Source organism: Lactuca virosa, chromosome 3 (assembly GCF_052849685.1).
Source record: "Lactuca virosa cultivar CGN04683 chromosome 3, Lactuca_virosa_CGN04683_v6, whole genome shotgun sequence".
In the NCBI taxonomy this organism is placed as follows: Eukaryota; Viridiplantae; Streptophyta; class Magnoliopsida; order Asterales; family Asteraceae; genus Lactuca; species Lactuca virosa.
Window position 1 is genome coordinate 43,292,042 of NC_136428.1, and position 13,555 is coordinate 43,305,596.

Consider the following 13,555-nt stretch of genomic DNA (forward strand, 5'->3'; position numbering starts at 1 on the left):
AATATATTATGAAATGAAACTATCACTAAATCCAATCAATCAAATTATAGGATAAATCTTTTTTTTTATAAAAGTTACATATGGCTCGCAAGAAGAATATATAACAGTAAAATACATGATTGGTCAATGGGTTTAGTAAGCGAGGGTATATTGGTAATTTGAGTAGATTAGGAAAGTGAAATGCGGGAGTGGAAAAAGACACTTATGATGTAGACGAGGAACATCGGGAGGAAAGATCGGCGACGAATCTGAAACAGCATGACAACCCCTAGCCGGCTTATATTCTTTTATCTTTTTTTAATATTGCAAAAAACAAAAAAGAAAAAAAACAACTACCGTCACAAAATAATACACTTGTTATAATCCTAATCGTTAGATTATTTGACTCTTTGATATAGTTGGAAAATGTAAAAGCATCCATCGGCTGTCTAGAGTTGGGTGTACTGGTTGGTGGTGGTGATGAGAGGTAGCTGATTACAGCTATGAGGTGATTGCCAGCATGGATTATTCCCTCCGGCACACAAGCGGACTGGAATATTCGTGCGGTCACGTGCCACGTCCTCACCCCCTTATATTAACCGATAATATGTAAATCAAAATTCGGTGCCCAATTTATAATTTTAAAAAGATTCCTAAGTCGTCAAATAATACTTTAATGTAATATTTATTCCCTATTTATATATGTTACATAAAACGATTATATTTTGACTTTCTTTTTTCTTTCACAAATTATAATCTTAAAGGTACTTTTGCATGTCATAATTAAAATGCAAAAGAAAACTCATTTGCCGAACACTCAATGTCAATGTGATCAAGAAGACCATTCCTTTTCCACACTGAAATTTAAATACTTGGTAAACAATTTTTTTAATGGACTAATAACCGACAACTTTTATTAGATAATTTAATATATTTGGAAATTAAATTCAAAGTAGCAACAACTGTTAACCATTAGACCGGAGGGTGTGTGTGAAAAACTCCCCTCACTTTTTGTGGGTCACAAGACCATTCCCTTCACTTTTCTTTCCTTCACCTACACCCAATGAATGGATTGGAAACTTCCCTCACTATTTTTTTATTTAAAATATATATATATATATATATATATATATATATATATATATATATATATATATATATATATATTTTCTATAAATATTATACTCATTTTATAGGGAATTAAAAACCATGAATTTTGATATATTTTTTTATAATTTTTAATAGGTATATAATTTAATAAGTACTAAAAAGATTAAAAAAAGAAAAAAAAGTTGGTCAATAGGAATAGGAGAGAGAGTGAGGGAATGGGCTCCCTCACCTCTTTCCCTCACCACCTTTCCCTCAGTCAAGGGATGGTGTTCAGCTGAGACGGAAAGCTTCCCTCACTCTTTCCCTCACTCATACCGTCCAACCTTAAAGAAGCTAACAAACACTGACTACCATCGGCTATTTATATAAATTTTAGATACGAAGGGCGTGTTCGACACGGAGCGTTTGAGAGCTTCTAGCTTCTAGCTTCTAGCGTTTGACAAAACGTTCCGTTTTGAACAGAAAGCCTCGTTCGGCACTACAAACTTTCTAGCGTTTAATTTAATCAAAACGCTCCAAATCCAAATGCTACTTCATGTAGCGTTTAAGAAAACACTACAAGCTACAAGCTATCCGCTACCAGCTAATTTTGTCGAACACGCCCGAAGTGTTAAAAAGTGAACTAAACAGAGCGTTGATTTAATTTTTAGAATATTTTTAGTGCATATAAATAGATTTTTATTTTGAGCTTATTTCCAAATAACTTTTCCATATATATATATATATATATATATATATATATATATATATATATATATATATATATATATATATATATATATATAGGGAAGGGTTATTTGGAAAACAAAAAAAACCCTAAAAATGCATAAAAAAAATACCTAGACATTACAAAAAAAAGTTTTGAATTTTTTTATCAAAAAATTGCAGCCTTTTTGACAATTTCGCTGAAAAAAAAATAAAAAATCATTTTTTTTTTGTAATAAAATTTTTTCAGCGATTTTATGTTAAAAGCTGCGATTTTTTGATAAAAAATTTCAAAAAAAAGTTTTGTGATCTCTAAGTATTTTTTTTATGCATTTTTATGATTTTTAAGGTTTTTTTGTTTTCCATAGAACCTAAACCTATATATATATATATATATATATATATATATATATATATATATATATATATATATATATATAACTTGTTAATAAGTTATTTTAGTTTTTTTCCCAAAAGTTTTCTAAAAAACATTACTTTTCATTTCCCGACATTATCCTATTATGTTATATAATATTTTCTAAGTAGCTTATTAATTATAGGCTACCAACTAATTTATTATGCAAAATTTAAAATTTCAACTAAGTTTTATTAATGACAAATTGTTTACCAAATTTTTTTTTTTTCTATGAAAAATCATTTTTTTTCACAGCCAAAAAAAAAAAACAGTCATGTCATGTGTATTGCTTTAGAGTGGAGATTGTGCTGTTTGTTTTTTTATAAAAACCTCTTCAAACCACTTATTGCTGCGCGGCGCAGCACACGCGCAACACTTTTCCTCTCGCAGCAGTTTGTTTTTTGAAAGGCTTCAGACTACAAACCTCTGCGCGTGTGCTGCGTGGCGCAGCACTTGACTTGCCTCTTCTAACCTCTTCAGCTTTCATTTTTTCCAAGTGTTTTTTTAAGAATTTTTGTATAACTTATTTTTTTAACTTATTTTTTTTTTTAACTTTGATTTTCTTAAATTTTTATTTACGGATGTGATACAATTTATTTTTATAGTTTCCACGATTTTCTTTAACTTGATTTTTTTTATTTTTTTTACCGTTCCTATTAATAATATTTTCAATTTCAGTTGCATCTTTTTTAACATGTGTAATTTTTTACGAATTTTATGGACATCGTTTGCAATATTTTCTTAATTTTTTTATTATTTTCTTTTTTAATGTTTTTTAAAATTAGTTTTTTTTTCTAGAATAAAACTATTAGCTTCTTTTACATTTTTTTAAGTTTTTTTTTTAAAAAGGTTTTGTATTTTTGTTTTTTTACATGTTCCTTTTATTATTATTTCAATGTTATAAGACTAGAATTATTAAATTTCGGTGTTGAGAACTATTTTCAGTTTATAAATTAGTTTATTTAAATTTCAGTTTACTGCAGCAGTCTGCAGATGTTAAAAAACAAACATGCTTCTTATTATAGGCTGCAGCCGTTTGTTCCACCTCTTCTGCTACAGAGGATTGCAAAGATGGTCCGCAGACTTCATGAATTTTCGATTCGAAAAAACAAACAGCACCTTAGTCATGGATTCTGAAGTAGTCATTTTTCCTTGAAAATTGATTTTCATTTTTAATAAAATCCGAAAAATCAATATTTGTATGGTGTGACGATACTAAAGTTGTCACAAAAAAACTACTGTGTTTAATAGTTATTTTGATGAATTATTTATATATTTGTATATTGATTATTGGAAAAAACTATACACGGTCCAAAAGGATTGAGGGGATGGACGGACACGTCGCGATGAAGCCGGGAAAAACGGGCAGCAGCAGAATATTCGACCATCTAGCAGTAACGGGCCCACCCCCAACGACAAAATAAATGGGTTGAGACTTGAGAGTTGAGAAGATAGTCATGGGGAAATTGTCATTATTCAGATAAATCATTGAGGCCCTTTATTTTCAACATTCACGTAGTTAAAAAGTCCAAATATCAGTTTTGATAAATCGGTTTATGATTCACATATGAAAGATTTTTTTGTTTATTTACATATTAAATGTCAATCTTATTAATTGGTTTCACATGTGACAGAAAGATTGCGATATATCTAAAACAGAGTAGATACGATAGCTATTTAAACTCAAAACCGAGATCACCTGAATACAAGTAAATTTTGGAAATTATTGATAACGATGATTTTAAGATGATAAAAAGGTTAATCATAAAAAAATAAAGAAAATGGTGTTGACTATTTAAAATACTTTTTTTTCCTTTTTTTTTTTAATGATCGTTAGTTTAGAAATATGGATTTTGCGAATTGCAAAATTGTTTTTTGAACGACCTACATCTTACACCACATAAAATAAAATAAGAACTTAGGGAAAATTCAAAAAGAAATCATATCACATAATATATTACATTGTTCATATTTGGTGAAATAACGATGTTATGTTACAAAAGAAAATTAAGTTTACTTTTACAGTTTTTGATTAATAAAAGTAATTTTTGTTTTACCAAATGACTTCTAGTTCAATGATATGAGGTGTTGTCTTTCTCCTTGTGGTCGAAGGTTTAAGTCTCGTCTATGACATAAATCGAATTAAATAATAATTTAGAAATAGATTCAATTTTCCCATTTAATATAAAAACAGGCCGTTGGGTTTGCCAAGTGTGGAATCACATGTGTGACGTCCTAGTCCTTGATGCAAAAAATAGGTAAAACACTAACCGTTGGGTTGGAGTTCAAAATCTATTATCTCATAAATAAATAAATAAACCAGGGTTCATGCTTGCACAAATGTTAATATACGTGTATATTGATAAAAATGATTGTTAAGAATAATTATTTAGTCGAAAAGATGATTTTTTTTGTATTTTGTAAAATGACATCTTTGTCTAGAACGAGGAACATTCTGAATTAACTTTGCGTCTTTGAAATTGATTCCGGCAGTAGATAATAAAATCAATTTGTGTTTATCCCATATTTTAAGACCAATCTCTCTTACACACACAAACACCAAGAACACTTAGTATTCATCAGTGAAAAAATAGATGAAGCTGAACAAAATAACAAAAACCCAGATTTTCCTGACTTTTTTTCTTTGCCAATTTCCTGCATTGTTGTCCACGAGGTAGGTGACCGATACAAGAGGTGAAGGCCCAAAATAAGCCCAATCAAACTCTAATGTGGCAGTTGTTTAGACCTAAACTCTTTTCATTTGTGCACATATACACCATCCAGGAATAAGTTGAACATTTTAATTTACACCAAACGTGACTAGTTTACTTAAACCAAGATTCAAGATTTAATTCACACCAAACAACCTTTGAAGCCTTTTCTCAAAGCAGGTTCATCCAAGTTCCTTCCTATAAACACAAGCTTGTTTATTCTCTTCTCATCTTCCCCCCATGCTTTCCCTGGGCACCCATCTAAAGTCGAATGCACCCCCTAAAATTAATCCAACAAACACCACAATAAAAAAAAAAATCAATTTATTATTAACGAGCCTTGATAAGAAAATAAACACAGTTAACAAATGAACATAAATAGAACCTGAAAAACATAACGTGTCTCAGAATCATTCACTGACAAAACCCCTTTCATCCTATATAAATCGTCCCCTTTTTCTTCCACTAGCCTTTCAAGCCAATCATCAAGCTGTGTATCATCATGTACATTGAAAGTAACAAAGAGTGTCAGATTAAAATTATTTTTATATGACATAACATTTGTACCGTGTTAGACACGTGTAAAAATAAAATGATTACCTCATCAAGGTCGAGGGTTCCTTCAGATACAATGCTGACACTTGATACAGCAGAATCATGTTTGTGATCATGATGATGATGTCCTTCGTGGCATTCTATCAAGAAACCAGATGATATTCATATATGATTATTGATTACATCATAACCATTGATCATTATCAAGTCACTTTGAAATTAAAAATAAAAAACAAAATAAATACAGGAAAGTAAAAGTGATAAATACCATGGTCATGCTCATGATTGTGGTTTTCGCAATGAGAAACCTCTGATGGAACTTCTGAATCAATTCTGCATTACAAAGGGTATATTAGGAAAAAATCATATGTTATCAATTATCATCTTGTTAACTATATAAGAAACAAATAACTATGTTATTAAACACTATATAACCATCACCTGTCAAGATCATAACCTCCCACTCCCAACACAAAATCCATATCCACATTGCCAAATTTAGCTTGCTTTATCTGTGCCATTCCATTTATATGCTGGAAATAAACATCCAACATCCAGTTAATATTCATTATTTTTTAATTAGTTTTGCATGCATAAACAGAAAAGTGAAGTAAAGAAAAACTCTACCTGTATTTTCTTTGTTAAAGCCTCCAAGTCAGCATCGCTCACCAAATCTATCTGCCATATTGTTAAGCAGAAATGTAAAGCAATTGGTTAATATATTATATCATTAGAGAAAATTCATAAAAAATAAATAAATAAATAAAGGCTTGCCTTGTTGAGAATAATACGATCTGCATATGCAACTTGTTCAACTGCTTCATTTACCACAAATCTTGGTTTGACCTCATTCAAATGCTGCATAGCATGTTTAGAGTCAACCAGAGTAACAACTCCATCAAGTTTAACATGGCGAGAAATCTGCTCATCAGTGCAAAATGTTTCAATGACTGGACCAGGCTTTGCAAGGCCTGCAACATGGATGACACAAATCTGTTAATTCAATGGAGCAAATGACTACTTTACCCTTCTGTCTAAGGATAAATCAGTTGAAAGTAGAAGTAGTGTTTAGCAACATAACATAGTAACATACCTGTGGTTTCTATGACAATATGATCAAATTTGTCTCGCTTCTTTTTTACCAACTCCAAAAGCATTGTGACTAGCTCACCACGCACAGTACAACATAAACAACCATTACTGACCATCACAATATCCTCATTAGCAGAGGAATGACTTGCCACCAAGGATCCATCAATATCCACCTCCCCAAACTGCAAAACCATATAAACAGAAACGAATGAAAACTAAAACCATAGAACACCAAATTGCTCTGAAATTATAAGTAATGCAGATTCTTGGAGCACACAACACTCCAATTCAATCAGAGTCAGAGCAAATCTATTTGTAAATTGGGCACTTAAGTACACATGATACAGTGGGCTTAAACAATGTGAATCTAAATATACCTCATTTTCGATCACAGCAATCCTCTTGCCATGCTGAGCGGTCAGAATATGATTCAATAAAGTTGTCTGCATCCAAAAGTAAGCGGGAATGATCAGATTCAAGTTTCTATAAATCCATTCCAAATTTATACATGATCAGGACTCATCAGAGTTCATTGCGTATCCAAAGAGGATGTACTACAAGCCATTCATCCATGAGACAACTATGGATGAAACCTTCATCATGACGTGGTTTAGTGGCATGACGTAATTCTCTTATCTATTTTCAAAAAAGAAAAAAAAAATTGCAGACGCCTGGCATAGAATATGTTTATACCGACCTTTCCAGAACCGAGGAAACCAGTGATGACGGTGGCCGGAACACGATCGTCCAAGTTCAATGCCGCGGCAACTGAAGCATCGTACTGTGGCTCGTAATTAGCAGCGGAACACATGTTTCGGGAACAGGAATTCCGGGAAACAAAAGTATGTTGGCTTCTGATGAGAAATTGACACGGAAAAGGGGTGCTAGAAGGAGAACTGAATCGATTGTGTTGAAGAGATCGGTGGATGTTTCCCATCCCCTTGGGGGAAAGGAGACGCCTAAACACGGTTGCCATTTCTCCTCCGGCGAATCTCGTCTATGGTATTCCGGATATGTTAAACCCTATAGAGGCGATCAGAGGTTTTAGGTTAGTGATGCTAATTATAAAAAGTGTATATAGCCCACTATTTTTGGTCAAAATTGTAATAAAGTCCTGAATATTTTTTGAATAAAATTTTTTTGAATTTTTCAATAGAAAAGCTAAAAAAACAGGTTAATTTATTTATTTTAGCCATTTTGATCTGTTCAGCAGGTCATGAGATCAAATTGTTAATTTTTTTAATAAAGTCCTGAATATTTTTTGAATAAAAAAATTTTGAATTTTTCACCTTTTCAATAGAAAAGCTCAAAAAACAGGTTAATTTATTTATTTTAGCCGTTTTGATCTGTTCAGCAGGTCATGAGACCAAATTGTTAATTTTTCGAAAATAATATGATTTTTTTACAGATTTTGTCAAAAATTTTATATAATATAAACATATTTTTTTTTACGTATTTTTGTATTTTTTATGTTTTTATATGTATATATTAACATATTTTTATGTATTTTAAGTATATAAACATATTTTTTTTACTTATTTATATGTATTTTTAACCATTTTACATATTTTTATGTGTTATTTTTTATGTATTATGTATTTATATGTATTTTTATATATTTTTACGTATTTATGTATTTTTTTAAGCTTTTTATATAGATGTTTATGTATTTTAAGTATATAAACATATTTTTCACGTATTTATATCTATTTTTAAGTATTTTACATATTTTTTTATGTATTACAAATTTATATAAATGTTTTTGTATATTTATGTATTTAAATATATAAACGTATTGTTTTACGTATTTATATGTATTTTTTAAGTATTTTACATATTTTTGTGTGTTTTTATGTGTTTTTTTATGTATTATGTATTAATATATATTTTTGCGTATTTATGTATTTTTTTAGCTTTCTTATATAGATGTTTATGTATATTAAATGTTTAATTGTATTATTTTTACGTAAAAAATATATAAACAGGTAAAAATAATACAATTAAACATTTAATATACATAAACATCTATATAAGAAAACTAAAAAAATACATAAATACACAAAAATACATAAAAATACATAATACATAAAAAAACACATAAAAACACAAAAAAAAATGTAAAATACTTAAAAAAAATACATATAAATACGTAAAACAATACGTCTATACATTTAAAATACATAAATATACAAAAACATCTATATAAAGCACTTAAAAAATACATAAATACGTAACACATAAAAAATATGTAAAATACTTAAAAATAGATATAAATATGTAAAAAATACGTTTATACATTTAAAATACATAAACATCTATATAAATAGCTTTAAAAAATACATAAATACGTAAAAATACATAGAAATACATATAAATACATAATACATAAAAAATTACACATAAAAATACATAAAAAAATATGTAAAATGGTTAAAAATACATATAAATAAGTAAAAAAATACGTTTATACATTTAAATACGTAAATATATATACATATAAAAACATAAAAAATACACAAATACGAAAAAATAGATATAGTATGTAAAAAAATATGTTTATACATTATATAAAATTTTTGACGAAATCTGCAAAAAAAAGTCTCATTATTTTCGAAAAATTAACAATTTGGTCTCATGACCTGCTGAAGATGTCAGAAAGGGATAAAGTGAATAAATTATCCGGTTTCTTGGGTTTTCTATTTAAAAGATGAAAAAGTTAGGACTTTTTTATTCAAAAAATAAAATTTAGTACTTTATTAAAAGTTTGCCCAAAATATTGAGACTTTTCTGGAGATATCCCTTATAAAAAGACCCCACATTTCTTATTTTTCTAATTTAAACTTAAACTATATTATGACCATAAAACGCGGAGAACGTATAAAATATACATATAAAGTTATAAAAAACCGACACAATAAATAAAAAAATGATAAAGTAATAGAAAAGACTTCTCGTTATTGATTATATTGAAAAGTTTAAAAAATAAAATGAAATGTCTGAATATCTATAATCGTTGAAGGACCTCTTTATAGACAATATTTTTTGTTTTATTGGTTGAACGACATTCCTCGTCACATATGAGTACCTTTAAGCTTTTTTTACTTGCTACACGAGAAACAAATACATATAACTGACTATGAGTGAAGACGGGTCTACGCAAATACAATCCAACCGTTGATAATGATTGTCTTTGACTCTTGTTAATGGTCATAGTAAAACAAACATCTACGGGGAATTGCATCCGCTGAAAACGGAAGGGAATTCTTTTATCAGATAGAGTTAACTTCATGCGAGGTATATAAGTAGTCTCATTGAAGAATCTACGAGCTATAATCCGTGCCTCAATGACATGCTTTCCAAGCCTAACAATTTGTAACCTAGTACCATTGCATAAACCTTTGGTTTGGTTGATATTACGAAGCAACATGACCGAAAGTCCGGAACACCTGTTTTTAGTGTAAGTTTATGTTTGAGAATTCCAGATGCCTTAAAAGCATTCAATATATCCAGAGAAAAAAGTAATTCCTCAAAACAATCTGTTGACTCTCTCTCACATAAAGAATTTGAACTCAAATAAGTGTTCCCTTCATCTTTCATCAATCCTAACATGTAGTCATCAATACCATCGACCTCTTCATTTTTAGGGACCAAAATAGCTTTATCTTGAAAATATGATGGATCATCAATATGGTTTTCAAAAGACGGATAAATGGTCAATACAATTGAATGAATATGGTCACTTGTAGAGCGAACGATGACGTCTTTTGGAAATTCAACTTCGGTTTCACCATCATTAGGACCACCAATATTACATTCATCAATTTTAAGAATGCATTCAGCAAATGTTTTTGTCTCATCCAAATCATTAGTTGGACAACCAACCTGAAGCCTCATTAAATAAGATATTAAAGGAAAAAATGACTTATACAAATTAAACATTACAGACATATATGTATTAAAAAATTAATGATAACAGTTAATATATTGGAAAATTAAAATTGATGTTATATGATTTAAGATGTGAAGGTAAATATAATATAAAAGAAATTAGAATACTTTACCTTGACTGGTTATCTGTGAAAGCGACGACATTGACGAAATAAATGTGGATTGCACATTCGAGCGTATGATGTTATGAGACGGGGATGTTGAAGGTAATTCGGTAAGGTTTCGAGTAACTCGACAATTAGGGAGTATGAAGAAATTATTTTCTGAAATAAAAATTTGTATCGTAAATAGGGGAAATGTATTTAAAAAAATATTAATAGTACAATACAAAGAAAAAAAGATCCATGTTTTATATAACGTATTCATCAACTACACTTTTAGATGAAAGTACCATTAGTCTCCTATTCTTTTTCTTTGTATTCATCAACTGCACTTTTAGATGAAAGTACCATTAGCCTCCTATTCTTTTTCTTTTATTCATCAAGTACTATTAAAATACAAAAATTTATATTCCATCTTATTACATCATTTTATTCCATGATATCCAATCATTTATTAAAATATGAGAAAACAATATTACTTGCCACAATAAATGGTAAATGTGAGGTGTTGATTAGAAAAAAATGTAGTAATCACTAAATGGAAACGAACATCTGCACATATTTAACAAAAACAAAATAATAAAAAATAAAAAAACAGAAAAAATAAGTTGAAGTAAGTAAATAGCAAATATGTCAATTTGACAGCAGACAATAATTTAGAAGAGTTAAAAAAACAGAATAACATTGTATTTATGATTCAGAAGTACACTACAATTCTTTTGTAGGGACAAACATGTCAAATTAATAGTAGTCAATAATTTAAAACAACAATACAAATATAAAAAATTGACAGCAATCAATAACTTAGAAGAGTAATACAAATAAAAAATAGAATAACATTGTATTTATGATTCAGAAGTACACTGCTATTCTTTTGTATGGGCAAATATGTCAAAGTGATAATAACCAATAATTTAGAACAATACAAATATAAAAACAGAATAACAATGTATTTATGGTTCAGAAGTACATTGGTATTATGTTCATTTGTAGAAAATAAAACCATCCTACTATGAAGGGATAAAAAATTGTTTTCTAGATTTGTCATTTGCATGAATAGTACCGAATGCTGCATTATCGATTTTCCATAAAGGCAAAAGTGTGTGATATTGAAACTCTTTTTAATTCAGAAGTTTTAGTTTAAACAAAAACAATAACAACATTGATAGAGACATTAAATTGTAGGAGGAAAACGAATAAAATTAAAGTAAATGGTTTTATTGGAAACACATCTATTGAAATAACTAATTAGATTAATGTGAAGATTGAGGTTTGAGTTCATGAAAGTATGTAGTGATTTGATAACAAGAACTGAAAGTGTGAAACGGAAAATGATAAGGCATAGAAGTACATATCGTTGATCGTCGATGACAAGGTTGGAGAAGTTTTTGCTCTATTTTTCTATAGAGTAAGTATGTCAATTGTTCCAATGTAAATCGAAGAATAAAAAGGTTAGAATTATGTATTATGTATAGAAGATATATAACGATGAAAAAGAGGAAATAAATAAATTGAAATGTATTTTAAATTTAAATTTGAAATAGAAGATAACATACCTTATAAGTTCCTTTTTTTGCAGAGATATTATTTGACTTATGAAAAACAGTTTATTATGTATAAGATCAATTAGAATCAATTAGAATGATTAATATGGTAAGCAATTAAATATTATAAAACATGAATAAAGATTTTATAATTAAGCTACTGATTTTATAGGATTTGATATAATCTCTATTGTGAAAATCCAATGGTTATTAAAGGTAACACCATAAGTTACCTTTAGACATAGTAAAAATTGATGGAAAAATAGTTTTTACCAAAACTTTCGTAGGTGATGTGATCTAAATGTGGAAAATCTATGATCGAAATACAATCAATGGCCTTGATTATTTAAGATGATGTCATACGATTTATCTTTTAATAATATTTAGAGATGTGAAGTTTTAGCTATTTTTTGGCAATAAGGAAATTAGCCATGTTTGAGTTTTTTCATATAAAAAAATGAATGTGATATTTGTATTGAAAGGCATAATAGTAATCCAAAATGGAGTTGACCAATATTCAAATCTTGCAGATTCAATCTTTAAAAAAATAAACACCAAAATACTTCATGACTAAAAGTTGCATATAATTTATAATTTTTTACAGTATTATCTAGTAAACAAAGTATATCTTCTATCAAAAATATACATATCCTGCTATAAAGGGATAAAAAATCATTTTCCAGATTTGCCCTTTGCATGAATAGTATCAAATGTTGCATTATCGATTTTTCATAAAGGCAAAAGTGTGTGAAATTGAAACTCTTTTTAATTCAAAAGTTTTAATTTAAACAAAAACAATAACAACATTGACAAACATTAAATAGTAAGAGGAAAACAAATAAAATCAAAGTAAATGGTTTTATTGGAAACACATCTATTGAAATAACTAATTAGATTAATGCGAAGATTGAAGTTTAAGTTCATGAAAGTATGCCGTGATTTGATAACATGAATTGAAAGTGTGAAACAAAAAATGGTATGACGTAGAAGTCATACCGTTGATCGTCGATGACAATGATGGATAAGTTTTTGCTCTATTTTTCTGAAGAGGAGGTATGTCAAATGTTCCTTCGTAAATCGAAGAATAAAAATGTTAGAATTATGTATCATGTATAGAAGATATATAACGATGAAAAAGAGAAAATAAATAAATTGAAATGTATTTTAAATTTATATTTGAAATAGAAGATAACATGTCGTATAAGTTCCTTTTTTGCAGAGATATCATTTGACTTATGAAAAACTGTTTACTATGTATAATATCAATTAGAAAGATTAATATGGTAAGCAATTAAATATTACAAAACATGAATAAAGATTCTATAATTAAGTTGCCGATTTTATAAGATTTGATATAATCTCTATTATAAAAATTCAACGGGTATTACAACACCG

The 13,555-nt window shown here is 28.5% G+C and overlaps 2 protein-coding genes across 2 annotated transcripts; both read right to left on the reverse strand.

Annotated features, from left to right (window-relative positions):
* Window positions 1–4,819: 4,819 nt before the first annotated feature.
* LOC145165565 (uncharacterized) lies at window positions 4,820–7,620 on the reverse strand. The gene is made up of 10 exons (XM_079084308.1): window positions 7,265–7,620; window positions 6,945–7,010; window positions 6,569–6,749; window positions 6,250–6,446; window positions 6,103–6,153; window positions 5,917–6,008; window positions 5,744–5,808; window positions 5,521–5,615; window positions 5,306–5,410; window positions 4,820–5,200 (listed from the first exon to the last, which is right to left on the reverse strand). The coding sequence occupies exons 1-10, from the start codon at window positions 7,541–7,543 to the stop codon at window positions 5,063–5,065; spliced, it is 1,269 nt and encodes a 422-aa protein (XP_078940434.1). The 5' UTR covers window positions 7,544–7,620; the 3' UTR covers window positions 4,820–5,062.
* A 2,274-nt stretch (window positions 7,621–9,894) lies between these two features.
* Window positions 9,895–10,461, reverse strand: LOC145163447 (uncharacterized). The gene has a single exon (XM_079082289.1). The coding sequence runs from the start codon at window positions 10,459–10,461 to the stop codon at window positions 9,895–9,897; it is 567 nt and encodes a 188-aa protein (XP_078938415.1).
* Between the last annotated feature and the right edge of the window lie 3,094 nt (window positions 10,462–13,555).